The following is a 26,590-nucleotide window of genomic DNA, read 5'->3' on the forward strand; positions in this document are numbered from 1 at the left end:
GGGGAACAGGGGCGCTTGGTGTAATCTGAAGAAGCAAGAGAGAGTTGACAGCCATGGGGATCCCCCCTCGGTGGGGGGAGAGGCTCCAGGTCAGTAAGTACGTCGGGACCAGCTGGCGGTCTGTCGGACAGGCAAGGAGGGGAGGCGGGCTCTGCGAACTGCTGCAGCTCAGGCAGGAGGAATGGGAGGGACACAAGGGGAAGCCGATGGGGATGGGAGGGGGGCAAATGTTACCGAAGTTGCTATGTGGACACAGTTCAGCCACTCTCAGACCCTGGGGTAATGGGGCGGGGGGAGGAAGAGAGAGAAAACACACACACATACATACACGCTGGGCTGAGCAAAACAAAGAAAGAGTGTGGGCCGGTGACTTCATGCTTTACCAATGTCCCGCCCACGCGCCCGCGGCCGCCGCTGCCCCAGCCCAGATCTCTGCGGCCGGTGTGGAACCCTCGCCGGTCTCTTAGCAACTGGCCAGTCGCTGAAGTTGCCTGGTCCCAGGCTGCCCCAGGGGCCTCGACGGGACGAGCTAGGCCTAGCCAGGAGCCTCTTCTCAGCAGCCCCCGTCCCCAGCCCCCCCTCTGCTGAGAACTGCTTCCAGCACCGGCTGCGCTCTAGGCCCCAGGGCTCTGGGGGCTGCTGAGCCTGGACAGAGGCGAGCGCCTCTCCTTCGTTCTCTCTCCCTCTCTTTCTGTCCGAAGGGAGGAGGAGGAAGAGGAGGGGGAGGAGGAGGGGAGCCCAGCCCCTTCTTACCTTTCCCCCCCGGGACGTACCCGGGGCCCCTCTATCCCACCACACCCCCCGCGCCCGCCCCCTTCACCTAGTCTCCAAAGCAGGCTCCGCTGCCCGCCTGCCTGGAAACTCGACGTCTCTTCTGCTTGTGCGCCGAGACAGGAGCCCGGTCCTGCGCGCGGCTTCTGCTACCCAGGAAGGGACACTGGTTCCGTGCCTCCCCAGCTCAGCCAGAACCGGGGCTGCTCTTCGGAGCCGTCTATTACCTCCCTCCGCCAGGGTCCCAGAAGCTGAGGTGAGCAAGGAGCCAAGGAGCCCCGCACGGCAGGAGCGCAGGTTTGGCGGGACTGCCCACCTGTAGCTCGGAGCCTCTCCCCTTCCCAGCCTGGGACTGTCCGTTCTCTGCGCTTGGCTGAGATCTCTCCCCACATCCCCTCTCTTCCAGGCGCCTCTCCCCGTCTGCCCCCGCCTCTCCCCCAGGCGCTTTGTTTGGGGCCAGCTCCCGGCGGAGCTGATTTATGCCGCTGCAGCTCCGTCGGGGGCGGCCGCGGGCTGAGGCTGGGAACAAAAGCCCTTTGTCCCGGGCTGGCCGGGCGGGGGCTGGGGCGCGGGCTGCAGAACCGGCCCCCGCGCGCTGGCTCCAGGGCTCGCTCTGAATGAAGCAGGATCGCCCGCCGCTGCCCTTCTCCACTGCAGCCACAGCCGCTGCCGCGGGGCCCCAGCCCGGCTGAGCCCGCCACCCCTCTCAGTCCCCGCCGGCCCCCTCTTCTGCCTCGCCTTCGCGCTCCGGCCAAGCTCTCGAGCCTATTGTGCGAAGCGCCCGGATTCCTGCGGTCGTCCTGACATGCTGTGCCCCGCTCGGGCCCTGGCCCCACTCCTGCTCCCTGCCGAGAGGGCGCCCCGAGGCACCGACCCCTGCCAGGGGCGGGAAGAAACGTGGGACTGAAACTTGGCCCTGAAGGAAACTTCCCAACCGGTTTGCCGCGGACCGAGGCGGGAGACGAGCTTGAAGCCAGCCGCCAGGAGGGGCCGCCTGCCGGGCGCTGCTAGCAATGTGGGGCTCGGCCTTGGCGCTCTGGACTGCCGCCGGCATGGTGTGCCTGCAGAACGGCCGCCGAGCTCCGGGGCCCGTGCTTGGGGCCGCCTGCCTCTTCTCTATGGCTTTCGGACTGGGACAGAGCGGCGGTAAGTGGTCTACTTTTGGGGGCGGAGTGGCAGGGGTCGCGATGGGTACGGGAGGCGTATTGCCTGCCAGTGAACTGGCACTGTAGCCAGGTAAAGAGAAGAAAGAGCTGGCTTTATCAGGAGAGAGGCTCAGGCACCTGGACTAACGCCGGACTGAATTCAGCGAGTGGCTGGCTGCAGAGCTGGCCTCTGGTTTGCGTGGCTGACAGCTTCCCAGCAGGAGGTGCCCGAAGCAGGTGCCTCCAGCTGGGCCAGGTGTATCAAGTTTCATTCGCTCTGGGCCAGGGATTAGGGACTGCACCATGAGAAACCCCAGAACTAGAGAGCCGGGAATCCAGCTTCTGTTTACTGAGGAGACAAAGGGACTAAAACAAAGTTAGACATTCCGGTGCCTCCTTGGAGAACTCTCCAGATTCTACGATCCCCGTCCTCTTTCACTGACCCAGGAGCTAAGGACTATTCGGTGTGTGAGCAGGTGTAAGGGCAGTGAGGTGGATATCCTCCTCCTAGATCCATACATGGAGGGCACCCTAAGGTCCATGTAGCCATTCAGCCCAACCACTGCATTTTACAAATGAGGAAACTGAGGCTCACTGAGATTAAATGCCTTAGCCAAAGTCACACCGGTAATCCTAAATGGAGAAATAGGAATCAATCCATGTGCATTTTTTCCACTTCACTGCTCTGACTTTTAACGGAGAACTGTCACTTAAACATTATAGCTACTATAATAAACACATTACTGCAAATCCCTGTAAGGGGGGGGGAGAGGGGAATGGTACTGGCTCTGAAATCTGAAGACTTGGATTTTAATCATGACTCTGGCATTTATTTGACTTGGGAAAGTCACTTAAAACTCCCTGGGCTTCAGTTTGCTCACCTAGAAACGGAAGAGGTTGATGAGTGACTTCCAAAGTCCTGTCCACCTTCAGAACCATGAACTATCTCTCCTACCCTCCCCTCCCACAACTCTAACCGACATAGTAGCACCAAATGGTCCTTAGCCTCATGGACTACTAGGGCATACCATACTGCCTAGCCTCTTTCTGTAAAGGACATTTCCTGGACTCCTCTCAATCCTATAAACTAGAGAGCACACAGGTATTAATATCCTATTTTACAGAGGAAGAAAATGAGGCCCAGATAAGTAAGGTGAGCTAGAGTTGGGATTCAAAGCTTAGGGATTTCCGTGACTCCCTCTTCATTTACTCTGGCTGCTCTCTAAAGTCCTGATATAAGGACCTGAAGAATCTCGTGGCTCCTTCATCAACATATCAACTGTGGTTTTAAAGCAATTGAGTTGGTCTCATTTATACTCTTAACTTTGCCAGGATCTACTGTTTGAATTTTGATGTTAACCTTTACTTCAGAGTCCCAGGAGCACCTTTCTCTGACCTCCGAAGAGCTAGGGGAGCTTAGCTAGTGGTAATTATTTGGTAGAATAAAATCAACTCCCACACAGGCTCTGTATGCCAACTTTCTGCTTGAAGTTAATTAAAGTGACCAAGTCTTAACCCTATAAAATAAGATTTATAATGGAATCACCATTAGCCTCATTTAGGGAGTTTAGCTTCCCTAAATAGTTTCAGATATAATTGACTAATATTTTATTCTGCGATATTCCTTCTCCATTCAGCCCCATATTAAAAAAAAAAGAGCAATTACTTTTTCTCGTGGTTACTTTTGAGGGGCTACTTCTATGAGTTGAAAATAACATTTATAAAGTGAGGAAAAGTGCAATATTCAGCCTAATTAATTACCAACCCAATGGAAGAAAGTACGGTGTATTTCTACTTAACACCCTTCAGTCCCATTGTAAGAGAAACAGACAAATTGGTTTTTTCCAGTTGAAAACATTCTAAACCTAAATAGTACACATACAAAGTCAGGGTCACTGAGCTGGAGGGGAATCAGAGTTAATTCTTTAGTTATAGGAAATGTGTTAGTGTTCTTAATCACTTTTCACAGTTGGGGTGCTTTGCAACCCTTAGGGATCACTTTGGGAGCCCCCTAAGGTATTCTTCTGTTCAGAAGAAGATATTTGGGTTGCTGTCACTGAGGTACCTTGCACCTGTACTTTGAGTGCTTAGAAGAGTTCCTGAAACATAATAACCATTTAATAAGTACTTGGTGATGACTTGATTGTACTTACAACCTCAAAGGCAACTTTCTGTCCCTTAACTCTTAATACTAAGCAAAAGGTTTCTGATCTGTAGGATATATATATGAAGGTTAGGGCTTGAGAAGAGACCTGGGAATTTTTAGTGTTGGGAGCTTTTGGTAAGGAATTCTCTCTTCCAATGAAGCGAGGAACCTTCTCTATACCTTATAGTCTTCTCCCTCCTCAAACCTCCCTACACCCTTGGAACTGAGATCCTTGCCTCATATTTTACAGAAAATACTTGATGCCATTGGCCATGTGCTCCCTCTTCTCCCCTTTTCCTTGTCTCCTGTCATTCAAATACCTTCTGCCTCTTTTTCCTCCTTCACCCCTGTTTCACATAATGAGGTGGTCTTACTCCTTGCCAAGGCTAACCCCTCTACATGTTCAAGCAACCTCATTCATCCTATCTCCTCAAATAGATTAATTGCTTCCTCTGTCTATCTCCACTCTGTTACTAATTTTCAACCTTCCCCTCTCTGCTGGCTCATTTCCTAGCTGCCTAGAATCCTGCCCATGTCTCCTCCATCCTGTAAAAACTCCCACTTGATCCTTCCATCTCCACTGTCATCCTATTTCTCTTCTTCACTTTGTACCTAAAATCCTTGAAAAATCCATCTACAATAGGTGCCCCCTTTCTTCCCTTTCACTCTCTTTGTAGTCCTTTCCAATCTATCTTCCCAAGCCACAGAAACTGACTTTTTAAAAAAGTTTTATTGATGCATTTTAGCTTTTATGTTTTTATTATTATTATTTTTTAGGATATTGAAGTTAAGTGACTTGCCCAGGATCACACAGCTAGTAAGTGTCAAGTATTTGGTCTGAGTCCAGATTTGAACCCAGGTCCTCCTGACTTCAGGGCTGGTACTCTATCCATTGCACCACTTAGCTGCCCTGAAACTGATCTTTTGAAAGTTATCAATCTTCTTTTACTTGCCAGATCCAGTGGCTACCTCCTAATCTCCATTCTGTTTGACCTCTCTGCACTCTATGATACAGTTGATCACTCTCTCCTCCTTGATACTCTCTTCTCTCTAGGTTTTCAGGAAGTCACTCTCACCTAGTTTTCCTCCTACCTCTCTTACCAGTCATTCTCTGTCTCCTTTGCTGGGTTCTCCTCCAGATCACACTTTCTAGATGTAGGTGTCCCATAAGGCAGTGTCCTGCACCCTCTTCTCTTCTCCCACTAGACTACTTCACAGGGTGATTTCCTGAGCCTCAATGTATTTAATCACCATGTTTATGCTGATGATTCTCAAGTCTACCTATCCTGCCTCAATCTCTCTGCTTTCTTGCTCCTGCAACTTCCTTTCACACATCCCAAACTGGACATCCAATAGCTATAGTAAACTCAACATGCCCAAAATGGAGCTCAGTATTCTCTTCCATTAAAAGCAAACAAACAAAAAAACCCTTCCCACCTCCTACCTTCCCTGCTCCCTACAGAAGGCAATACCACCCTCCCAATCCTTCAGGCTCACACTCTAAGAGTCATCCTGAACTGCTCACTATTTCTCACTTCCCATGTCCAAGCTGTTGTTGAGGCCTGTTGATTTCATCTCAGCAGCATCTCTCAAATACGCCCCCCTTGTTTCCTCCGACACTATCCCCACCTAGTACAGCCCCTTATTACCTCACACCTTGATTGCTACAATAGCTGCTCATGGGTCTGCCTGCCCCAAGTCTCTCCCCACTCCAATCCACCCCCCATTCAGTCACCAAAGTGATTTTCCTAAAATGCAGGTCTGACCGTGTCATCCCTACCTGCTATTCAGTAAACCCCAGTGGCTTCCTATCACCCCCAGAATAAAATACAAAAGCTGCTGTTTGGTATTCAAAGCCCTTTCTCCTAGCCTCTTCCTCTCTTTCCAGTCTTCTCACACCTGTCCCTCCAATGTGTGCTCTTGGATACAGTGACACTGGCCTCCAGGCTGTTCCACAAATGAGATACTCCATCTCTCAGCTCTGGGCAGTTTCTCTGTCATCTCCCATGCCTGCAATGCTTTCCTTCCTCATATCTGCCTAAGGGCTTTCTTTAAGTCCACACTAAAATCCCTTCTTCTGCAGGTTTCCCCAATGCTCTTTATTCTAATGTCTCTCCTCCCTTAATTATTTTCTATTTATCCTGTATTTAGTTTTTTAGATATATGTTTGTTGTCTCCCCTATTAGACTGTGAGCTTCTTCAGAGCAGGGAATGTGTATCTCCAGTGCCTGGCACACAGTAGGCACTTCATAAATTGTTTCCTGTCTGTCTAATAAAAGGGTCAGAGACTGGCCTTGAATCCAAATCTCCCTGGCTCTCAGGCAGCTTGCTCTGTTGTGTTGCATCAGGTAAAATGACCCTAGGTCTATATTTTTAGAATTTAGAGGTCAGAGTAAACTGAAATCCCTACATTGTGAAGTTACAGATCCCAAGGAACGTATTTCATAATCAGTAAGTATTTATTAAGTACCCACTATGTGCCAGACACAGAAGTTTAATGTCAAAGAGAATTTTAGTTGTAAACTCTCAACTAAGGCAGATAACGCCCTTTTCTATTCAATCTAATTCAACAGAGCAAGCATTTTTTAAGCTCCTACAATATGCTGAGCTATGCCAAGAGCTGGGAAATTCAGAGAACAAAATAAAACCAGTGTCTGCCCTCAAAGAGCTTACATTCAAGAACCTTGGATTTAAAATCAAAGGGTCTCAACTAAAATCTTGGCTCAGTCACTTAACCACCTCGGGGTGACCTGGAACAAGTTACTTGGAATCACTGCTCCTCGGCGTCTTCATTAATAAGATGCGGATGTCACACTGGGTGCCATTTCAGTTCTAATCTACATTCCCGTGATCATCTACTCTTGTTTTTAAAAATTAATTCTCTTCTTAGTTGCCTGAGGCACAGAGAGGTCAATTAATTTGTTCCTATAGGAAATTGCCTTTGACCTTAGAAAAGTGAACTCTATGGGTCTCACTTTGGGACTAGCTGAGTTTTAAGGTCCTATCCAGGTCTCAGTCCTATGAATTTACAAGATTCTGACTCTATCCCTGAACTTATATAATGGACATGGGAATATTCTTAACAACAAAAATAGCAATGATTCACTCAACAAATATTGATTATCTGTGATAATCTGTGATCTGGAGGACATTGTACTATGGTACAATTCACAGGCAAAGAAACTATTGGCTTTTAAGGGACTTGTAATCAAATGTTTATGCTCTAGAGCATTTACTGATGGTAACTTCTGTATTCTCTTCAGGTCAAAGTTACAGAAGGAGAAAAGTACCAAAGCTATAAAACAGTAAATGTACAACCTAATTCATGGTGGAAATTGAGCTAAGAAATGCTAAAGGGTTTTTGGCCACTTGGTTGCTAACTAGATTTAACATCAAAATGACTGATGCACTAACGCTAAAATTCAGAACTAGAAAATTTACTCCAATAGCCAATGGAAAAGTTGGTAATGCACATATCGTATAAAGTACCTGCTATTCATATGATACAGGATTTCCATTTTGGAACCTGTCATTTATTAAAATTTTAATAAATGAGGTACTGAAGCCAAGGGGGAGAGGGACGTGCCTCACATTGTGTAGATAGCAAGTGATGGAGCCAGGATTTGAACCTGGGGTCTCTGGTGCCCAAACCAGTGCTCTTTTCACTCTAGCTAGGGGCACTTTTCATAATCAATTACATACATGTATACAAGAAGGATAGACAGCCAGACCTGAAGTAAAGAAGACTCATCTTCCCAAGTTCAAATCTGGACTCAGACACTGGCTGTGTGACTACGGACAAGTCACTTAACCCTCTTTGTCTCAGTTTCCTTATCTGTAAAATGAGTCAGAGAAGGAAATGACAAACTGCTTCAGTCTCTTTGCCAAGAAAACCCAAATGGGGTCATGAAGAGCTGGACACGATTGAGATGGCTGAACAGCAACCACCACCACTACCACCAAAACATGAAGGATAAGTGAGGATGAAAGCAGGGGATTTTGTGTCAGGCAAGGTTCAGATATATGTACCTGGGGACCAGGACTCCAATTAACTGCGCTCTGCAGCTCTGTAGTTAAGAGTCTCATAGCCAGTGATTGGAAGTCTCTGTGCAACTCCAATACAAGGCTCTTTTTTGAAAGGCAACACTGAGAAATTCCAGTTTTCCAAACAAGTCAACCTGAAACAGGCTTTCAGAGGAAACTGTCTTTTGTTTGAAATGTTGGCAGAAGTAGAGAAAGTGTTTGATAATCTAGGGGCCATGCCTGAAGGAAAACATAGATGGTCGTCACCAGGGAATCCTTTGAGGTACACTATCACGTCCCTTTTATTCCCCAAATGTCTACTTTCTGCCTTTAATGTCAATGTTAGAGATCAAGTAAGTGTTGTTGTCTCTAGATAATTCCCTTTTAAAGTAACACGTGGTCACTAACACCTTAGTGTGAATTAACTTAGTAGGCTACTTTCCCTAGAGACAGATGAGAACAGGATGAGCTGAGAACCAAGGCATCTGGCAGGAGAAGGGAGGTGGTGGGGGCGGCTGGCTGAGCAGTACAAGGAGGGGCCCTATGCACATTTTGTCTGCTCAGGGCTAGTTGTATCCATTACAAAACATAATTTTAAAAATGTAGCTAATATTTCTTCCTACAATTGCAGACATGCAGTCTTTCATAAAATCAAAGTCAGTGGGCTGAGGATTTACCTGGGCAGGAGCAGATGGACACAGGTAAATCTATCAGTTCTCAGGCATATGGCCACTCATTTATTCAGCAGACAGCTGTTGCCACTGGACTGTCACATGGCCACCTTCTTTTTAAGGCCCCAGTTCTTTAGTTTCATTATCAATCTTGTCATCAGATTCACATGTCTGCTCAACCCCAAATAATGTTTATCTTCCTTGAAATCTGACGTTGCATCTTTTATCATTCAGTTCAGTTCAACACACCTTTCAAAAACATAAATGAAATGGTCCCTACCTTGAAGGAGTTTAAATTGTTAAGAGCGAATAAAACATCTATGAAACTCCACAGAGGAAGCATGGTGGAAAAAGAGCCACCCTTGGGACCAGAAAGCCCTGGGTTCAAGTCCTCCCTTTGATACATCATGTCTGTATGACTCTGGGCAAGTCATTGGTCTCTCAGTGATCTAGAGATAACTTTGCAGACTCAGAGAAGGTGCCGAATGCATTGGCAGAGGGAAATTCCTCACTTGGGAGAGCCCTTTGAAGGGACCAATGAAATCACAGTATCAGTCCCTCCCTATGCTGGAACTCAGTAAATTCTAAAGAAATACAAAATAAATCAAGTCAGATCAACAAGCATGTATTAAGTTCTTGCTGTATGCCAGGTACTGGGCTTAGTGACAGAGACGCAAAGAAAGGTGAAAACAAACAGGTTATTTTTTTCCCCTAAGAAATGAACAAAAATGAAAGGTCAAGCAACATCTTTTTTTCAGAGAAAATAGCCAATAGTGCCTTCACCAGAAACAAGATAAAAGCAAACAGAAAATCTTCCTGGCTAGTGTACATGGGCAATTGCTGGGTAGTTGGTTTCTGTATCCCCTATCTCCTTTTGGCCTTGATAAAAGTGGAATTTCATATTTTAAACTCTTGTCTGCAGTACTAACAGCTGCAGAAATTGTGGGGGGAGGGAGGGAGGTTTGTATTTCTCCCCCCAGCCATCCCAAGAAGATCAAATATTTGCATCTAACTTTGGAATTCATAGCATGATTGCCCCCATATATGTGCCTGTGTGATTAATAATTGGTTCATTTGGTTTAGTATTCAAATAAATTTCCCTTCCCTGAAAGTATATTGTTACACTGAAGTTGCACCCAGCTACTATGCTAAATTGACCTAGGGAAATTGTGAAATAAAAATCTATACTTAATCTTCAAAGTGGATGAAAAGATAATTGAGCCCAACAAGCACATATTAAGCTCCCAGAGTTTGCAGGGAATCGTCGATAAATGCCAAAGATATGTAAACAAAATGAAAAATGCTCTTTTTGCTCATTAAGCTTCTAAATAATATTGGACATATGTGTGTTACATTTACATAACTAAGAAAGTATCAGATGATTCGAGGATGGAGAAGGCTCTAAAAACTAAGAGTTTGGAAAAGTCTTCCTCTAGGAAGAGGGGCCTTGAAGGAAGGTCAGGATTCTAACTGGCCAACTGAGGAGGGACAACCTGGGCAGATGCCTGGAGATGAAAGATGTAATGCTGAGTTCAGGAAGACTAATTCAGCCAGTTTGGCTGGAATGGAGAATGTGGGAAGAGGAATAATGTGTAACGATCCTGGAAAGGACTGCTGGGGCCAGACTGTGAAGGGCTTTAGCAGCCAAGTTGAGTTTTCCTCTAGCTTTACTTTTGCTAAGTCCAAAATGAAAATATTTAATCAAGAAACAAAAAATCCAGTGCCATTTTTTTCAGTTTCTTTTCACCCTTTCTGAATGAACTTTCTTCCAAAGACATTAAATAGTTGGGGGAAATGATAATATTTTCTCGCCATTAGAGAGGGTTTTTTTAAACCACACCTGTTAAAATTGGCTTGTTTCTCAGCCAAAAAAAAATAATCATTTGGCCTTCTTGCTCAATGTGTACCATGTAGGTGTCCATTTCAATCCCATCCTTTCCCCACCCAAAGTCACTTTCTTGACCATTTAGAGCCAGCATTTTGACCCCCGCTCCAATTCCTTAAATGAGTATCTGTGGCATGGGATTGCTCAAAGAATAGTCATGTTTCTTGGAAATGGATAAGCCATTTATTTGCCTTGTAGTATAATCTTGATATTGTTTATAATTAAGCAAAGCTGGTTAGATCAGCCCCCTTCCAACCAAAGTCCCTTGGAGAAGCTGTATAAGCATACTCATTCATTTGAAGCATCTCTTCTTATCCCCACTCAACAATTTTCCTGGTCAATAAGTGATATGAAAACTTGACCAGTTGGGTCATCCTTGGCTCCAGCCCTACTTGCCTGACGTGGATGCTGCTATCCCAAGGGATAAAAAAGTAAGGCTTTTAACTGAAGGCCAAGGTCACTTGCCTGGATGGCTTCTTGTAGCCTGTTAATCATTCAGTGCTTCTTGGTCACCCATCCAGCAATCATTGTTTGAGCCAAGTTCGTCACTTTCCAAAGGAGGACTGCCATCAGCAGGCTTCAGTGCACAAATGAAATTATTTATAGAAAAAAGATAGCAAGTCAGGCTTCCTAATTCTACATTGTCTTCTGCGGGCTGCCTTCCTATGACTGACTTTTGAGGCTTAACTTAGGCTTCTTCACTCTGGATGGAAACAACAACTTTCCTTTTTACCACTAAAATGCTGCTGTTCATTTGCCTTTCTGGATACAGTGAAAGGAAACCTGGGGCATTTTCTGCTGGTTACTTCAAAGCCCTCCTTCTCTATGGCTTTGAGGACATGGACATCCCCACTCAATTCCATTTAGACATTTATTGTTTTTTTATTTATAGCACCTACTGTGTGACAGCCACTATACTTAAGCACTGGGGATAGAGATTAGAAAAAGAGAAGGCCCCTACCCTCCCAGAGTTTATAATCTAAAGGCCTTTAAGCAAAGATCCACTGAGATAGCGGGCACTCCCTCAGGGAAGACAACTGCTCAGATTATCCCACTGGAGGTGTGATAGAGAGGATGGGATTCTTCCACCTTTCTCTTCTACATAAAAGACCCAGGCCATACTGTCAGCTGGATTTTTGAAGGACTGCATTGTAGAAGTATACAAGCCCATCTTCAGGTCACATGTTGAATGTAAGATCCTAGCCTGGGTGCCAGTGCATTGGAAGGTTCCATCTAAAAATTCCAGCTATTGAAAAGTTGAATGGCCTGCCTCAGGAAGTCACAGGAACACAGCTCAAGCACTGAAAGGGAATTCAGAGGCCATCCATTCCAAACTGCTGAGTTTACAACTAAGGGACTGACACTCATTTTAAGATGACTTGGGCTCTGATGGGTTGCCCCTTGCTGGAGGTCCACAGGCCAGAGATGCAAAAAAAAAAAACCAATTTGGATATATTAAAATGAGTCAACTCCTTACAGGGCAGCTAGGAATACAGTGGATTGAGCACTGGGCCTGGAGTCAGGAAGACCTGAGTTCAAATCTGGCCTCAGATATTAGCTGTGTGACCCTGGGCAAATTACTTAACCCTGTTTGCCTCAGTTTCCTCATCTATAAAATGAGCTGGAGAAGGAAGTGGACAACCATTCCAGTATCTCTGCCAAGAAATCCTGCAAAAGGGGTCACTAAGAGTTGGACATGACTGAAAAATGTCTCAACAACGAGAGAAAGGCTCTTTACTAATAGACCAGTGACCAGGGAGTTCAGTTAAATGATGCAGGTGGCTGCACATTGACAGAGTCATACTAAAGGCATGTGGCAGTAAAGCTCAATGAACCCCACACTGCATATCTCATTGATTGAGGCTACTGATATAAGGCTGAGAGATATGGTGAAGAGAGTGCTAGATTTGAAGCCAGGAAAAGCCCAGGTTCAGATTCTGACTCTGACACACACTAGCTGTGTGACCCTTTCAAGTCATGTCACCATTCTGAGCCTCATTTTATCCGTCTGTAAAATGAACACAATAATAGCATCTACCTGCCAGACTGATTTACTGAGGATCAAATTACATAATGTTTGTAAAGTATTTTGTAAACCTTACAGCACTAGAAGAATGCCTGGTACTATCAAAATATTCTTTGTGGCACTCACATAAAAGCATCAGCTGATATCACCTGAGGATGGGTTGATTTTATAAGCTTCCCCCTGCTGTATAGGAGCAGGGTGTCCCAAGGGAGTCAGAACTTCACAGTAACTAGTTATAAACAGTCTTGCCAACATGTGCTTCCCCATAATACTGAAATTTCCAGGCTTCCCACTAAGCCACCAACCTAAACGTATAGCACACAAACTTTTCAATTAGGAGGCTTACCTTTAATACATCGTAGTCAAGAAACAAGTTAAGTCAAGAAGCATTTATTAAGCTCCTATTATGTGCCAAGGACTGTGCTAAACACTGAGGATACAGATAGAAGCAAAGAGAAAAACAGTCTTGCCTTCTAGGAGCTTACCTAGTAATTCAACCTTCCTGACAATGCCAGTGTTTTTCATGTGTTTTTATGGAGTAAGTGCTGAAGTTCTGTAGAAAGTCTTACCTGATAATCCCAGAACCACAGAATCTCAGTCGGAGGGAACTTAAGTGGCCATGAAATCCAACCAATATCTAAATGTGAATCCTCACTAGAATATGCCTGGAAAGTGAGAATCCATATTTTATCTGAAACCCCTCACTGAGAGGGAGCCCACTCCCCTGACCCAAGGCAGCTCTTTCTACTCTTAGATGGGCTCAATGGTTAGAAATGTCCACTTTGTTGCTTCTACTTCTGATCTTTGGGCCAAGCCAAGCCAAATAGCCCTTCAAAAACTTAACAGCAAATAACAGCAAATAACAAGGTGTGTGTGTGTGTGTGTGTGTGTGTGTGTGTGTGAGAGAGAGAGAGAGAGAGAGAGAGAGAGAGAGAGAGAGAGAGAGAGAAAGAGAGAGTTCTGTGGAAGTGATGCTAAATTAAGTCATTTGCTAAAATATTTGATTATTCCTACTCAGCCCAAACCCAATACTTGTTTCTTTGCTGGCAGTGACTTTAGAAACTATTTCCATGAAAAAATGTTCCACCAAAAAGTATTTTTCAAATCCTCATTTGGTTCCTAAATAAAACACCCATTTTTAACAACATTCCATTTGCTCAAGTGGTCATCCTTCCACTCTAGATAAAGTCCCCCTGAGAGTTTTCACTGTCCCTCTGTGACTCATGGGATTATGTGATCTCTGGAGCTAAAAGGCATCTTATAGGCCATCCTGTTCAATATCCTCAGTTTAAAGATAAGTAGAGGTGAAGTATCCTGGCCTAGGTCACATGGGTGACAGTGCCACAGCTGGCATCATTGGGGTCCTGCATGGCCAAATTTGACATTTTTTCTACTGCATTCTGCCATAGCCTCTATTTAAGCCCTCCAGGTTGAAAGGGTGGGTGGGAGAAAGGAGAATTGAAGAAAAGGAAGCCATGGCAAGATATTCCCGTCATTGAGAGCATGGAGGGGGGCCTACAGATTTTTTCCTAGACCTGAAAACATTCATGTTCTCATCTGGGCTCTGGTCTGGTTTTCAGAGGTTGGGAGGAGAGAAAAAAGGTGGAGAACAATGGGAGGAAGGGCGGCTGAGAAAGCAGGTGATGACAGCAAGCAGCAAAGCACCAGACAGGGTAAAGAAAGAGCAAGACACCAGATTCAGGGACCTGGGTTTTAATCTTGTATCTCACAAGAATCTGTATGAGGTCAAGAAAGTCACTTGATCTCATGTTTCTAATCTGGAAAATGAAGGTGCAGAAACCAGGTGTATCCCTGGGGTCCCTTCCAGTGCTGGAGTCCTGAGATCCCTCTCAATCTAGTCCATTAATAAACATTTATTCAACTAAGTGCTAGGCACTTTGCCACTCTTGTCTGAAATACAGAAGGGCACAGATTGGTGAAGATACACCAGATGATGAACATGGTGTAGAAAGAGGTTAGCTCAGCTGGTGACACATAAACAAAGGCCAAAGACTTGACTTCTATTTCTTCAGAGTTACTGATTCATTTGGTAAACTTAGAAAGGCATCGAGTCTCTGACTGTAGGGTCATTATTGCTTTTCCTTCATCTTTCCAATAGTAGTGATTCTCTCTTCCCTGCATATTTCATAGTTATGTTGCAAGGAAATAAATGAATATATTATTTTAAAGCATTCTAATTGTATGTTATCAACGTTTAATAATGGCCAAACAATTGAAAATTCTGTCATAGTACATTAATTTAATCCATCTTGCCTAGATTTGTTGATAAGTCACCATTTTAAAGCTTTTGTACTCCAAGATTGGTGATTCCGTCCATGTGCATATCCATTCTCTCCACCAATATAGATCATAACCTTACTTACTCACTAGGCAGCCCATTCCTGAAAGTTGAAAAATTGGTCCCTCTTGTGGCCAATTTCATGATGAACTCCTAGCTTAGCAAGGTTGGCCATTGGACAACAGGTAAATAGTCCCTCACCTGGCCATAATCAAGCCTCTTCAGTTCAGTAGCAACTGTCAGAGCTGGGCTGGCAACTCTGGCTTAGCCTTTTGGTGCCCAGGGTTACTCCTATGCCCAAGGAAGGCATCAGAACAAGACTGTACTGGAGGTCACATTACAAATGATGTCTTAAAATGTTTTTATGCCTGGTAGTTCTGCTACCTATAGCTTAATAAGGCCTGTGGTTGCCTCAAATCAAATGTTGTCAATCTCCTCTTCTGCTTGACATTTGAAATTTAGTGAACCAAGGAGGATAATTATAATTTAGAAATAGTTGGTAGTTAAACCATGCTTTATGGGTTATAAGAACACTTTAATACATATTATCTCATTTGAACTTCAAAAGTACCCTGCAAGGTTCAGTTACTATGAACCCAATTTTACAGATCTGGAAACCTAGGCACAAAGATTTAACTGACCAACAAGAATGTATTTCTTAAGACCATATTCTGGGCCAGGCACTGTGAAGGTAAGTGGATAGAAAGCTACTCAGCAGAAGACCCAGGTCACATGAATCAACTGTGCTTCCCATCATACCCCACTGTTTCTCTAGATAACTAACAACTCACTTTAGGTAGCCCTTGCTTTCCTGATAATGTCTTTGTGTGGAAGGTCAAACAAGTATTGTTTTTTCCTACTTCTACTCCTGGAAAAACTGAGATGCTGCAAGGCTTGCCCAGGATCCTACAGCTAGTAATTGACTGTCAAGATTTGAACCTGTCTTCCTGGCTCTTTGACGTTACCTGAATGAATGAGTATAAAGGCTTGTGAATCATTCACCTCGAATTTCAACTGACGCAACATTTCACAAATTGTCCCATCCATCACCTGACCTTTTGCTCAAAACAACCCTGGGCTGTGGGTAGGCGTTATCTTCTTTTCATAGATGCCAGAACTGAGATCTAGAGAGCTCTATGATTTAATCAGTCACACAGCAAATTAGGGACAGATCGAGGATTCAAATTCAGCTTCCTTAACCTATTCTAATGTACTTCCCATTGTCACACCTCTGTGGCAAAGCTCCCAGATAACCAGAAATTCTTGGGTGGATACGAAGCTAGAAATTACTACTTTCCTTCCCGTTCATGCCATCTTCCTCATGCTCTCCCCAGTTTCATAACTCCCCTCCAATCACTCTGCAGACTAGTTTATTCACTGGCTTTGGAGCCAGGGCTGAATTCCTGTCTCTGGCTCTTTGTACCTGTGTGATCCCAGGAGATATTGAACCTGTCTGGAAGCTCAGCCCCCTCATCTATAATACAAGGTGGTCAGATAAGATGTCTTTTCAAGTCCTTTTTGGCCCTAAATCTATGACCTAGGATCCTTGGGGCATTCTTAGGAGGTGGTGGCTTCCCCACTGGGGAATGCACAGAGCTGAAAATTGACCTTAATGGCCTCTTAGGTCTCTTCTGAGAATAGTGGTTGGAAAAGCCCAAAGGGGAAAGCAGAAACATCTATTCTTTGGGTCCAGAGAGGAAGTTACTTAGGAACTCTGAGCAAACCACCTGGTTATTCTAGACTCTTTCCTTTCTCCTCTGTAATATTCCTCAGTTGGCTAAGTGGTTCCTTGATTATGGGCCCTGTTGAGTCAACTTAGGGCTTCTCTCTGGAAGTTTCTTGAGGTCAAGGGTTATTTTTGCTCTTCTCAGTCAGCCAGTAAGCATTTATTAAGCTCCTACTTCATGCCAGGCACTGTGCTAAGCATTGCAAATACAAAGAGGCAAAAGATAATCCCTGCCTTCGAGGAACTCATAATCTAAGGGGGGAGATAGCAAGGACACAAATATGTAGAAATGAATTATCTACAGGATAAATAAGAAATAATTAACAGAGAGAAGGCATTAGAATCAGAAGGGGTTGGAGAACACTGCCTATAGAAGGTGGAATTTGAGCTGAGACCTAAAGAAAGTGGAATCCAGTAAGTGGAGCTGAGGAGGGAAAGTATTCCAGGCACAGGGGACAACCAGAGAAAATCCCTCGAGCTGAGAAATGGAGTCTTTTTCTGGGAATAGCCAGAAGGCCGGAGTCAATAAATCAAAGGGTATATATGGGGGAGTAAGGCATGAGAAGCCTGAAAAGGAAGGAGGGGGCTGGGTCGTGTTGGGCTTTGAACGACGGATAGAGCATTTTATGTTTGATCCTGGAGGTGATAGGGAGCTCCCAGGGTTTATTGAGTAGGGGAAGGGAGATGGATCCTTATCACTTACCACTTTTCAGCTGTTATGAAGCACTTGCTTGTTGCTTGGCTGATTAAACATTGAGCTTCTGTGAGTTTTTTCCCTTTTTTTTTTTAGGCAATTGGGGTTAAGTGACTTGCTCAAGTTCACACAGCTGGTGTCAAAGTGTTTCATCTGAGGCTGGATTTGAACTCAGGCCCTCCTGACTTCAGGGCTGGTGCTCTATCCACTGTGCCACCTAGCTGCCCCAAGCTTCTGTGAGTTCTGTAAAAAGCCTTAGAAGCATAGAGATGTATGTGATTCTAGAAAGGGAATCTAGTCAAATATTGTTCCTTTGAGGAGGAGAATACTAAGGCCCGAAGAGAAGAGACTTGCTCATGGTCACAGAGCTAGAATGTGATTTCCAGCCTCCTACTCTTTCTGTGGTCCAAAGCTGCTTCTCAATGTGGGAGGCAATCAGTCAGGCCATCAATCACCAAACATTTGGTAAGCATTTACCACGTGCCTGGCAGTGGGTCAAGTGCCGATGACACAGAAACAAAACCAAAATATGAATCTGGTCAGGAAAGACAGAAGGGGATCCAGGTGACTCCTCTTGGACCCCTGGCTTGACCACCCTGCTAGGGGTGTCACCCTGGGCAAGTCTCTACCTCTGCCCTGGTCTCTAAAATGAAGGGGTAGGACTAGATGACTGTGAAGCTTCTTCCTACTATGAACTCATGAAACGATCCAAGCCAATCTGCATTCATGAAGCATTTGCTATGGTGCATCTGCCCCACCTCTAAAAAACAAAATCAAAGTCATTTTTATCTGCCCTACAGAAGCTTAGGTTCTACTTGGGTGGGGGGATGAAGTGAGGAGGAGGAGCAAAGAATACCAACACTAAGATTAGGAAGGGGTTCCTGGACAAGAGAACCTCAGAGCCAGTCCTGCAGAAGCCTTGGGACTTTAAGAGGCCCGAGGGGAGAGGGAGTTTGTTTGGAATAAAGCCATTTTCCAGAGTTGACATTGCTTTGCTGGCTGTGTAAGAAAATCCACTCAAGCAAAAGTTCTTCAAATTTCAAAGAAACTTTGGAGATTCTAAGGTGCTCATGGCCTACACTTTAAGTCTTTCTTTAACCTTTAGGGATTTTGACCTGAGCAGCTGTTTATTAGTGAAGGAAAAAGGGAGGGAAGGAGGAAGGGAGGGAGTGAGAGAGGGAAGAGAGAGGGAAGGAAGGTAGGAAAGAAGGAAGGAAGAAAGGAAAAAAAAAGAATGAGAAAGGAAGGAAGAAAGAGAAAAGTGAAGGATTTAATGAGGAAATGAAAAGGGGAGAGGGGAAAGGAGGTAGAGGGAGGGAGAGAGAGAGATTGCTACCTGCCAAGAATTGGAATGGAAAATAGGAAGAGGCCCTGAAACTCTAATGAAATATGTTATATTGAAAACATTATCTGGAGGGGCAGAGTGGGAAACTGGTGAATATTTTGGCTTTTCAAAACAGGGAGTGTGCCTCCCAAAGAAGACAGCTGGAATGCATGGAACCTTTCCAGTTAAAACTAGGAGCAGAGCACATGTCCAGTCCAGCTTTTCCAGGCCAGATCCAGTGGCTCTGAATAGGCTTTGCATCTGAGCAGTCCAGAACTGCCTGGACTAGGGAGCTTTGAAGCCCCACAGGTACAGGGCTAGGGCTGGTTCGCCCCCAAGGAGATGCCCTGATTGGTGGCTGCAGTCACTGTTTTTCTGCCTTCTCTCCTTGGGTCCTCTCACTTTCTGCTGTGTCAAGAAAACTTCCGGGGGGGCAGAGCCAAGATGGCGGAGTGAAAGCACTGACTTGCTTGAGCTCTCCTCCAAACCCCTGCAAATACTCATAAAAAATGGCTCTAAACAAATTCTGAAGCAGCAGAACCCACAAAAAGACAGAGTGAAACAAATTTCCAGCCCAAGACAACCTGGATGATTGATCAGAAAAGGCTGGGAGCACAGCACACTGCGTCGTGGGCATGCAGGCCGCAGCGAACCTGGAACAGGCCTCAGAGGACTGAATCTTGGGCAGCTGTGGAGGTTTCCAGACTCCTCAATCCACAAATGCCAAAGACAACTTAGAAGGTCAGTGGGAAAAGTCTGTTTCTGTCGGTGCTGAGAAGGAAGGTGGGTTTCAGCTCCATTCCCCAAGAGCGTGGCCGGGGTGGGGGAGCTGCTTCCCAAGCTTCCAGCCCACAGACTGAGGGGGAATCCAGTGGCTGATCAGAGAGGGATCGCAGGGATCTCTTTGCCAGTGCTGAGACAGGAATCTCTTGCTTTGCCTCTGTTTGCATCTGGGTCACAGTTCTGGGTGGCGGAGCGCTGGCATGGTAGAGCTTGGAGTGGCTGTGGAGAGGAACCGTTCCTCACAGTTATAGGACAGAAAGGAATACTTGTGGCCACAGGCCAGGAAAGGAGTAAACACCTCACCCCTTATCATACCACCTTGGAAGAACTGAAAATTTACAGGGCCCTACAAGTATCTCTGAAAACAGCTATACAAACCCCTGAAGCTTGGGACAGTACATTCTCCACATTGGAAGCAGACTCTTACCTTAACAAAGAGTTTAAAACTCAAGTAATTGGCTGGGATCATGAGCAAGCAGTGCAAAAAGAGTCAGACTATATTATCTTACTTTGGTGAAAAAGAAGATCAAAATATACAACCAGAAGAAGACAACAAAGTCAAAGCTCCTACATCCAAAGCCTCCAAGAAAAATATGAATCAGTCCCAGGCCTTGGAAGAGCTCAAAAGGGATTTTGAGAAGCAAGTAAGGGAAGTAGAGGAAAAAACTGAGAGTGATGCAAGAAAATCAAAAAACAAGTCAACAGCTTGCTAAAGGAGACCCAAAAAAATACTGAAGAAAATAATACCTTAAAAAATAGCCTAACCCAAATGGCAAAAGAGGTCCAAAAAGCCAATGAGGAAAAATGCCCTAAAAAGAAAAATTGGCCAAATGGAAAAGGAAGTCCAAAAGCTTACTGAAGAAAATACTTCCTTAAAAATTAGAATAGAGCAATTGGAAGATAGTGACTTTATGAGAAATCACACAGTAGAAACAAATCCAAAAGAATGAAAAATTAGAAAACAATGTGAAATATCTCATTGGAAAAACAACTGACCTGGAAAATAGATCCAGGAGAGAGAATTTAAAAATTATTGGACTATCTGAAAGCCATGATCAAAAAAAGAGCCTAGACATCATCTTTCAAGAAATTATCAAGGAAAACTGCCCTGATATATTAGAACCAGAGGGCAAAATAGAAATTGAAAGAATCCACAGATCTCCTCCTGAAAGAGATCCCCAAAGGAAAACTCCTAGGAATATTATAGCCAAATTCCAGAGTTCCCAGGTCAAGGAGAAAATATTACAAGCTGCCAGAAGGAAACAATTCAAGTACTGTGGAAACACAATCAGGATAACACAAGATTTAGCAGCTTCTACATTAAAGGACCGCAGGGCATGGAATATAATATTCCGGAGGGCAAAGGAGATAGGATTACAACCAAGAATCACCTACCCAGCAAAACTGAGTATAATCCTTCAGGGGAAAAAATGGTCATTCAGTGAAATAGAGGACTTTCAAGCATTCTTGATGAAAAGACCAGAGCTGAATAGAAAATTTGACTTTCAAATACAGGACTCAAGTGGAACATGAAGAGGTAAACAGGAAAGAGAAATCATAAGAGACTTATTAAGATTGAACTGTTTACATTCCTGCATGGAAAGATGATATTTATAACTCATGAGACTTTGTCAGTATTAGGGTAGTTGGAGGAAAAAAATTATATGTATGTATATGATAGATAGATAGAGCACAGGGTGAGTTGAAGATTAAGGGGTCATATCTGGAGAATAAAATTAAGGGATGAGAGAGGATTATACTGGAGAAGAAGAAAGGGAGAGGTAGAATGGGGTAAATTATCTCACACAAAAAAAAACAGAAAAAAAAGTCTCTTACAGTGGAGGGGAAAGGGGAAGGTGAGAGGGAATGAGTGAATCTTATTCTCATAGGATTTGGCTTAAGGAGGAATAACATACACATTCAATTGGGTATGGAAATCTGTCTTACCCTACAGGAAAATAGGGGAGAAGGGGACAAGAGAGCAGGGGGATGATAGAGAGGAGGGCAGATTGGGAAAGGGGGTAATCAGAAGCAAATACTTCTGAGGAGGGACAGGGTCAAAAGAAAGAATAGAATAAAGGGGAGGGCAGGATAGGATTAAGGCAAATAGTGTTAGTTTTTCACAACATGTCTACTATGGATGTGTTTTGCATAACTGCACATGTAGAACCTATACTGAGTTGCTTGCCTTTTCAATGAGGGTGGGTGGGGAGGGAGGAAGAGAGAAAATTTGAAACCTAAAGTTTTTAAAACATATGTTTAAAAAAAAATGTTTTCACATGCTACTGGGAAATAAGAAATACAGGAAATGGGGTACAGAAGTCTATCCTGCCCCACAGGAAAATGGAAGGGGAAGGGGATAAGAGAAGGGGAGAGAGATAGAAGAGAGGACAGACTAGGGAAAGGGATATTCAGAATGCATGCCATCTTGGGGTGGGGGGAGGGGGAGATGGGGTGAAAATTTGGAATTCAAAAGCTTGTGGAAGGGAATGTTGAAAACTAAAAATAAATAAATTTATATTAAAAAAAAGAAATAGATGACACCTGCTCTTACGTTGGGGGACAGGCTCCTCCATAACACGTGCCCAGAAGCAGGCTCCACGTGGGTTGGTCCAAGTTCAAGCATGTTATGCATTCTAATGGACAGGGACCTCATTGGCCAGTCTCCCATTACAATCAAGAACAACATAATTATGTTAGTGTGCTGAAAAAGTCTAGCGAAGGCTAGAAGACCACTTATCTGGTGCATTATAGAGAGGATTCTTATTCATATGTGAACTAGATGACTTCTGATATGATTCCCTGGGATGATATCAACTTTAAAGAAACTACTATTTAATTTTATTTAAAATAAAAACTTCTATATAATTAAAAAAAAAGAAACCTCCTCAGATAGTGTGGCCTAGTAACAAAACCCCATTCAGTAAACTTCATTAAACTCCTCCTAGGGAGAGAGCTGGGCAGGACCTTGGGGAAACAAAGGGGAAAAAGGTAATGGCCTCTGCCCTCAGGGAGCTTGCCTTTTATAAGGGGAAGCAACTTCAAAGGAGTAATCAGAGTGCCCAGGGCACTGGGCATAGGGGCAGGCAACAAAATTTCAAGTCCTGCTTCTGACATTTACTTTCCATGTGATCCTCAGCAAGTCATTCACATTCCCTGGGCCTCAGTTTCCCCATCTGTAAAATGGGGGTAATGGTACTTGTACTACCTTCCTGGCAAGCTGGTGATGGTGAAAATCCTGGGGAGATCTCTAAAAGTTTAGGACTGTACCAAAGTATATCATCCAGAGAAGCAGGGAGTGAGGTGGGGGGACATCTAACATTTGGGGAATAGTAGGACAAGGAAAAGCTTGTTCAAATCTCAACAAACATGCATCTCTCATTCTAATTCTTGCTTTGTCTCTCTCTCTATTGCTTCTTTGTTGGTTCTTTCCGTCTTTCTATCTCTGTGTCTTTCTGTCTGTGACCACCTCTCTCTGTCTCCGATTCTGTGTCTGTCTGGGCGTCTCTCTCTGTGTGTCTTTCTTCTTCTCTCTGTCGCTCTGTCTGTGTCTCCCTCTCTGTCTCTCTCTTTTTTTCTCTGTTATCTCCATTTCTCTGTCTCTGTCTCTGCGTCTCTGTGTGTCTCACTGTGTGTATCTCTCTGTCTCTGTGTCTGTCTCTCTTTTGCTCTCTCTGTCTCTCTCTGTTTATCTCTCTCTGTCTCTCCCTCTCTTTCATTCCCCTCTGCCTCTCTCTTGCTTTCTCCTCCTCTCCATCCTTTTTCCTTTCCCCTTTTATGACACATTTGACAATCCCATAGGGCCACTCAACAGAGCCAGGTAGCTTCCCATCAGACTGTGGAATCCTGCCCCTCTTAGACATCCCACTTCTGATTCTGTTTCCTCAGGGAAGGCATTTCCTAATTAAGATAGCTCAGACTAGGTCCCAGGCTCACCCTCTTTGGGACTTCTACCTGTAATATATGGGTTTAGAGCCTCCCTCACACAACCTGCTGGGCACACAGCCTACAAGGACATAGTCACGCATAGATCTTTCCCTCAAGGAGCGCACATTCTTATAAAGGGGACTAGACAGGCCCACAAAGAGCCCTGAGACAGCAGAAATCAGGATACCTCAGGATAGAGGTGATGCTACCCTGCAGCAGGAGAGATCATCTACCAGCAAGAAAATGTGTGAAGGTTTCACTGAGGGGGATGGGCACTTGTATAAGGCCTCAAAGGAAGAAAGGGATTCTGTCCATGAGGTGACAGTGACAGAGCTGGCAGGCTGTATCCCCAGCAGGCTTGGGGTTAACATGAGCAAAGACACTGAGGGAAGTATAGACACGATGAACACTGAGGTTGGGGAGCACAGGGAAGTACCTAGGCCAGTTTGGGTGGAACATGGAGTCCATGGAGGGAGCTAATGGGAAATAAAGCTGGAAAACTGGACTGGATCCAGGCTTCTAGAAGCCTTGAAGGCCAGGATATTCATCAGAAAGCATTAAGCACCTCCTGTGTGCCAGGCACTCACTGTGTCAGACACTAGGCAAACACAAACACAAAAATGATGGTTAGTTCCTCCCCTCTAAGAGCTTAAATTCTATTGGAAAGAATTTCTCTCTAATTTGGAGCACAGGAGGAAGACACTTAAATGTTTTGAGTAGAGGAATGATGTAATCAGCACCGTACCTTAGATAATTTATGTGATCAGGAGTGGAAAGAATAAATTGGAGGAGAAACAGACTGGAATAAATTTGGAGGCTCCTACAATAGTCCAGGAGAGAAGGGACAAGTGCCTAGCATGGTTGTGATAGGAGTAAAGAGGCTGGCACAGATTTGGGAGATCTTTTTAGAGGGAGAATTGATAGGACTTGGCAACACATTGGGATTGGCAGTATAGAGACTGAGGAAATACAAAGATCAGGATGCTAGGTGATGTAGGGGGCAGTGCAGTGGTCTAAACCTTATTGCAAATCCTGCCTCGGAGACTTACTATTGTGTGACAATGTAAGTCATTTAGCTCAGTTTCCTTATCTGTAAAATGGGGATAACAATAGCACCTATCTTTTGAGGATCACATAAGATCCTATATTAAGATGCTCTACAAATTGTTAAGTGCTATATAAGTAATGTAGCCATTACTGTTGGCTTTTGAAAAATGTTTTTATTGATGTTCTTATTTATGGCAAGGCAATTGGGGTTAAGTGACTTACCCAGGGTCACACAACTAGTAAGTATCAAGTGTCTGAGGCCGTATTTGAACTCAGGTCCCCTTGACTCCAGGGCAAATGCTGTATCTACTGCGCCACCTAGCTGCCCCTAGCCATCATTATTATTAAGATTCTCAGGTTTCAAGCCTGGATGATGGGGTAGGGGAGGGGAATGGTGATCTTATTGATGGAAATAGAGAAATTATAGGAGAAACAAGGTCTTAGGGGAGATGACTTTAGTTTTAGCTATGCTGAGTTTGAGGTTAATCCTTGAAAGATGTCGTGGTACAGGGGAAAGAGAATAGACTGTAAAGTCAGAGGACACCTGGGTCCATATTTTACCACTGACACTTGTGCTGTGTGACCTTGGGCAAATCGCTCAACCTCCATGGGCCTAAGTTTCCTCATCTATAAAATCAGGGGGCTAGACAACTTGACTTCTAAGTTCCCACCCAACTCTAAATCTATGATGCTTTGAGGTGCTGATTGGACATGCAAATTGAGCCATCCCATCAGCAGATTAAAATGTGAGGCTGGAGATGTGGACCCAAAGAGTGGACAGGCTTCTGCCTCTGGGGGATGACTGAAGTTATGGAAGGGGATGAGTTTGTCAGGAGAGAGAATGGAAAAGAAGATCGAAGACAGTATCTTAGGAGATCGCCGTGCTGAAGAAGCAGTGAGGAAAATGAAGGAGCCCTTGATTTAGGTGCCATGTGAGCCGAGGACTGTGAAAGGTAAGGGACGAGAATGTCAAGGAGCAGTGGACAACAGGGTCACTTGTTACACAGAGGTCAAGGAAGATGGAAACTGAAAAGAAGCCATTGAGTGTAGGGATCTGGAGGTCGTCAGCAACCTTGGCAAGAGTTGTTTCGGCAGAGTGATGGCGACAGAAGCCAGATGGTGAACGGCTGAGCCATAAGGGGGTGGGGAGAAGCCGGAGCCTGTGGACGTGGGGGAGGCTACATTTTCCAGAAGCTTGACAGTGAAAGGGAGGTGGGATAACTGACACTGGGGATGGAAACTGAGTCAAGGGCAGGCTGTTTTAGGATAGGGGAGACAAGCCATAAGGCCAAAGGAAAGGAACCATTAGAGGCTTACCAAGGATACATGAAGGGGGGAATCATTTCTGAGAAAAGGTCATATAAAAAATAACAAGGGGTTAGATAAAGAGTGCCAAGTAGAGGGTTTAGCATTACCAAGGAGAGGTCTAACTCTGTCTGAGAGAGGAGAGAAGAATCTGAATGACAAGAGACTATGAGGGGCAGCTAGGTGGCACAGTAGATAGAGCACTGGCCCTGGAGTCAGGAAGACTTGAGTCCAAATCTGGCATCAGACACATAACACTTACTAGCTGTGTGACTCTGGGCAAGTCACTTAACCCCAATTGCCTCAAAATAAAATAAAATAAAATAAAAAGTATGAGAAAGGTTATGGAAAGATTTCATGGACTGAGTGATGGAAAGGAACTGAGGGACTAGCTGAGGGACCTTGGCTAAGTCATGTTTCTCTTCTGTGGGCTTCAGCTTTCAGACAAGAGTGTTGGATTGAAGCTTCTTTGAAGCTCTGAGTCTATGGGTCTATGAGGCTTGCATGCATCTTCATAGGAAAGCAAGAGAAAAGACTGTCTGCTAAGAGAGAAAGAGCAGTGACCATTGACTGCCCTTGGAATCTCCACAGAAGTGGGCCAAAGGGCCTGGACCATGTCCAGCATTCAGGTTACATGTTCTAGTTGTCTTCAAACCCCACAATTCCACTATCAGTTATACCATAGGTATGTGTCGTAAAGAAAAATAAAGATAGAACAAATAATGAGAATGATAGTGATGAGAATATTGGTGACGGTAATGATAACTAACTTTATAGAGCGCTTACTGTTTTCCGGGCACTCAGTTAAGTGCTTTATG

General features: G+C 44.6%; 1 protein-coding gene across 2 annotated transcripts in view; it reads left to right on the top strand.

Annotated features, from left to right (window-relative positions):
• The first annotated feature begins 308 nt into the window (after positions 1-308).
• Positions 309-26,590, top strand: part of ITGB8 (integrin subunit beta 8) — a 114,879-nt gene continuing 88,597 nt past the window's right edge. For both annotated transcript variants that reach the window (XM_020993267.2, XM_020993268.2), the window contains exon 1: positions 309-1,917. In XM_020993267.2, the coding sequence (XP_020848926.1) occupies positions 1,785-1,917 (133 nt within the window). In that variant the 5' untranslated portion in view covers positions 309-1,784. The remainder of the gene's footprint in view (positions 1,918-26,590) is intronic.

Source organism: Phascolarctos cinereus, unplaced genomic scaffold (assembly GCF_003287225.1).
Source record: "Phascolarctos cinereus isolate Bilbo 61053 unplaced genomic scaffold, phaCin_HiC Scaffold_1;HRSCAF=81, whole genome shotgun sequence".
In the NCBI taxonomy this organism is placed as follows: Eukaryota; Metazoa; Chordata; class Mammalia; order Diprotodontia; family Phascolarctidae; genus Phascolarctos; species Phascolarctos cinereus.